The sequence below is a fragment of the Triticum urartu genome, chromosome 2A, assembly GCF_056163025.1.
Source record: "Triticum urartu cultivar PI428250 chromosome 2A, HENAU_Tu73, whole genome shotgun sequence".
Classification (NCBI taxonomy): Eukaryota; Viridiplantae; Streptophyta; class Magnoliopsida; order Poales; family Poaceae; genus Triticum; species Triticum urartu.
Window position 1 is genome coordinate 117102442 of NC_141874.1, and position 4837 is coordinate 117107278.

General features: G+C 37.2%; 1 protein-coding gene across 2 annotated transcripts; it reads right to left on the bottom strand.

The window, feature by feature from the left end:
• Nucleotides 1–477: 477 nt before the first annotated feature.
• Nucleotides 478–2899, bottom strand: LOC125541180 (B3 domain-containing protein Os06g0194400). 2 transcript variants are annotated; one of them, XM_048704645.2, is made up of 6 exons: nt 2636–2899; nt 2441–2553; nt 2175–2340; nt 1873–2079; nt 1427–1507; nt 478–713 (listed from the first exon to the last, which is right to left on the bottom strand). In XM_048704645.2, the coding sequence occupies exons 1-5, from the start codon at nt 2762–2764 to the stop codon at nt 1460–1462; spliced, it is 663 nt and encodes a 220-aa protein (XP_048560602.1). In that variant the 5' UTR covers nt 2765–2899; the 3' UTR covers nt 478–713; nt 1427–1459. The 2 variants fall into 2 exon arrangements, with proteins under 2 accessions (XP_048560602.1, XP_048560601.1); XM_048704644.2 differs by having other exon boundaries at nt 478–723.
• Nucleotides 2900–4837: the final 1938 nt, after the last annotated feature.

Sequence of the window (4837 nt, forward strand, 5' to 3'; positions counted from 1 at the left end):
GTCATCACCTTAGCATCCTCAAATTATTAGTCAAGTAGGATTAATTATTAGGAAAACTAGGTTGATGTTGCGAAAAGGCTACTAATCAGTTAACGAAGGATTTGCAAATATACTCACTTACAGGATTTTTCCAGTTGCAATACACCCCAAATGGCACTGTTACAATAATAAGATGATGCTTTGGTTTATTCCATAGCAAATGGTTATCTCACCAAGGAATACTACCATGGTGAACTGGTGATAGACTATTGCAACTGAAAAATGTTCTGTTGTGGTAGGAACAAAAACGATTGTGGTGGGACACTAAAAATTGTTGTGATTGGCATCCCAACAATATTTTTGTTGTGATAACATCTTGACACAATGACTGTGCATACACATGCATGATTACATCAGAAAAATACAACATACTATACGACATGCATTACAAAAAGCTGTATAGTATGTTCAAAAGCGAAAGCATCGGCCAAAAAAAAGTATGTTCAGAAGCCAAAGCATCGGCACATTAAATAATTTAAAAGCGAATATACCCAAAAATACATAGGTGAATACGTTTAAGGTCTGAAAAGGGTACATTTTCTAGTTTCTAGAGACAAAGACCCAACCAAATGAAATACTTTGTTTCCACTACCATTCTTCATTCCATGTTAATAGATTAAACTTCAGGACAGCAAAGCTCCCATTGATCTTCGCTTCAGTCATATATTTCCATCCTGCAAGGCACTGAGCAAACCAATTAGTTATTAGATAGTATAAAGGCTAAGGTGAAGCAACTTTTTTTTTTGCGGGAGCTAAGGTGAAGCAACTAATTTGATTCAGTTCTACATGTATTAGTCTACACAATTTATAAGGAAAAAAAGATGGATACTACTCCCTCCGTATATTATGGGACGGAGGGAGTATAATTTTTATGGGAATCGAAACATGATATCCAAGTCAGGCTAATGTTCGGCGCTCACAAAGGCAAAATAGCAACTTTACATCTCTACAATATACTGCTTTGCACAGGTGCTGGTTGATGGCGGAGTACTGAACAACTTAACATGGCTACAGAGAAGTGGAATAAGTTTGGAAGTAATGATTCATAGAGTATTGTTAATTCTTTTATAGAAATTGACTGTTTAACCTTCAACATGATGTTTAAACCGTCATAGTTTAACTACCGTGCACAACAGCAAAACAAGGAGCATCTAGGGATAAAAAAAATGGTAAACCAGAATTTCCTCTTCAAGACTATTGTATGGTAAACTGTAAAAGTGTAAACTGTTCAAGAACATCTTGGAAATCAAATGGAGAAAGAATCATTAAGGTTGAGGCACGAAGCATCATAGTAAAAAGAAATGGTTACATAGCACACAGAAATGAATTATATTTTTTAACACTTGAATTATTGCGAACCAGTGAGATGATGGTAAGATCAACTTACCTGTTGTGGTCGCAATAGTTGAAGCTAAAGGCGTCAACAGTGGTCCTTTTCGTAGTAGGAACTTGCTCTAATTATGTAGACCTGCATCATTTATGTAATAGAGGTTGCATTGTTAGTCATAGTAAATTAATATACATGGATCGTCCCCATCATTATGTCTTAATGATCCCTTTTTGTTCATTTGTATTCCAGTTTCGAAATGCAGTAACTCGATCAACATCACATCATTGTTTGACTGCACAAAAACATCGAACTTAAAATGTGAACATTCATGTGGATAACACCAGTAACTCAGCAATCAATTTTTTTAGAAGCTTTAGAATCATATAATGCTCATTTTGAAGTCCATAAGAAATGACTTATCAACTCAAACCGCATGTGGTTTTAACTTTTAAGAGATACCTCGATTTCCAAACATGGCTCTAGAACAACTTCTAGAATCTCACCTTAAACTTTGTCCTCTGGACTTGCTGGAACACCAAGCAATCACCATCAGCTAGGTTGTGGCCGATGGCAAACATTTTCCACCCAGTGCCGATGGCACCATGTTGGGCAATGTAAGGCATGGGAAACTCCCCATCCTCTTCATCCACCAGAAAGATCATCTCATCAAACCGTGGGAGATAGCTCTTCTTGAATTGCCGCGGGATTGTCTGCAAGATATCCGGCCAAATCAACATCGAGTAAGCCATTACCGTCTAGATGGGATGGAAATAATGCATCGTCAATTGTAGTCTTCTTGCTTTACCAGCAAGCTACCCGTGGCATAAGAATGGGTCATGGGCTTGATGAAGGAGGGGTGAGCAGAGGACAGCTGGTTATTGAGCTCTTTGGCCTTGGTGAAGGCGTAGTCTCTAGCTTCGTCGGTCGCGTACACACGATCAGGTGGTAATCCCCTTCTATTAACATATGCCCTGTTGAAATTAAGCAAGATTTAGACCTGTATAAGTATCCATATTCCTATGCATCACAAATTTCGATGGGAGGAACAGTTTGGGTGAGACATGGGTGTACCTCGGGGCTTTCTTGTCGCGGTAATCAGGTTGCTTGGGGAGACTGGCGACGCGGCCGGACCGCCGGGTCGGGGGCGGCGGCGGGCGAAGATACCGCAGCTTCAGCTCCTGGATCTGCCGCACCAAGCAAATCAGACGGGGTAAGGAACCGGACAGCGAAGCACCTCTTTTGTGAGGAAGGAGGGGTGGAACTGACCGGCATGGGCTTGACGGCGGCCTCGCGCACGGCGGCGGAGAGGCGGTGCAGGCGCAGCTCCTCCAGCTTCCGCTTGTTCTCCTCCACCTGCCTCCTGCGCTGCTCCTCGTACGAGTTGGGTTCAGCCATCGCGCTCGCTCCGGCTGCCGACCTTGGGGGAGCGAGGTGGGGTGGGGAATTGGTGGGGAAACGGGGCGATTTGGGGGATGGCGGCGCCGTTCAAATTTTGAACAAAAGGAGGAAGAGAAGGTTTTTTTTTTTTGAGGGATCAGGGGGAAGAGAAGGTCGTTGTGATATTTATCCCGCGGAATTGTAGCAAGCTTGGGCTTGGGCCGTCCCCGTTGTCGGCCGCTTGGGTGGGTTCTCAATCTTCCTTGCCGTGACCCCAAAACAGCGCGAATGCTATATCTCGCTTATAGCGACTATAGCACTCCTCTCTCTGTCACATGTGTTCATGGCATCAAATTGCAAAAGTATGGTAAATGCCATCAAAGAAGGTATGGGAGGCCAGTGTGCAAGCATTGTCAAGGAGATTATAGCGGCATCAAGACACTTTGTCAGATGTTCCTTCATCTTCGAAGGACGAGATACCAATATTGAGGCACACAACCTCGCTAAGCATGATCTTGGATTTTCATTGGGACGCCATATGTGGCTCCTTAATACTTTGGACCTAAATGAATTCCCATCAACCTTGTCTATGTTCCGTAATAAAGAGTGTGGTAAGACAAAAGAAAGGTCAGATCTCTCGCTTCCCCTAAGAAAAGATTTGTCTAAAGAAAAAAAAAGATCACTCGCTTGCTCGGCGGGAGTACTGGCTTTTCTGCTATTCCATTTCTTTTTATTTTTATTTTTTCGGTTTTCTTTTGTTTCTTCAGCACTTTTTCTTTGGTTTCTATTTCCTTTGTTTTTACCGATTCTCTTTGTTTCTTTTATGGTTCTTAATGATTTTTCTTCTTTTCCCCCCTTTTTTTATTTTGTTCTTTCTTGGTTTTCATTGGTTTTTTCTCTTTTGTTATTTTTCTTTGTTTGTTTTCTCGGGTTCATTCTTTTTTGTTTTCCTCGGTTTTCACTAATTTTCATTCTTTTTGCACTTGTTTCTTCATTTTGTTTTTTGTTTTGTTTTTTCTTCGGTTTATTTTGTTTCTCTTTTGGTTCTCATTATTATTTTTATTTTTCTTTGTTTCTTTGGCTTTCATTCCACATTCTTTTGTATATGTCAACAACATTTTTGTAATACATGTTTAATATTTTTTACATACAAGTTTAACATTTTGTAATACATGGTCAACATTTTTCTATACATATTTTAAATATTTCTAAATGCTTGATTAACACTTTTCAAGTACAATATTAACTTTTTTTGAATACATGGTCCACATTTTCTCTATACGCATTTTTGCATTTTGAAATGCTTGATTAACTTTTTTCAAATACAACATTCACATTTTTTAATACATGATCGACAATATCTCTATACAAATTTAATATTTTTCAAATGCTTGATTAACATTTTTTAAATACTTGTATAATTTTTATAAATGGTTGATTAATATTTTCTAAATACATGATCAACTTTTTCTAATACACATTTAGCATTTTTCTAATATTTGGTTAACATTTTTAAAATACCTGGTCAATATTTTTTCCATACACATTAACAAAATCAAATGCTTGCTTAATATTTTTCAAATACAAGATTAACATATTTAATACATGACAACATTTTATTCCTATACACATTTATCATTTTAAAATCCTTGATTAACATTTTTCAAATACAATTTTGATTTTTTTAATACATGGTCATCATTTGTTCTATACACATTAGACATTTTTTAATGCTTAACTAAAAAATTTAAAATACTTGTTTAACATTTTTTGAAATGCTTGATTAATTTTTTAAAAAGACATGATCAATTTGTTTCACACATTTTATATTTTTGTATACATTTTTCGTATACACGAAAAATATTTTCTTTATACACATTTACCAATTTCCAGATGCTTGGTTAACATTTTTAAAAAATATTTTATTTATTTATTTTCTAAATATTTATTTAGAATATTTGGAACTATAAATAGAAGTAAAATAAGAATAAAAGCGAAAACAAAAACATGACAAAAATGAGGTCGTGGCCTCCCACATTTTTTGTTTGGATTAGACAACTCGTCCTTTTTGTAGGTACAATTCCTTGCCCC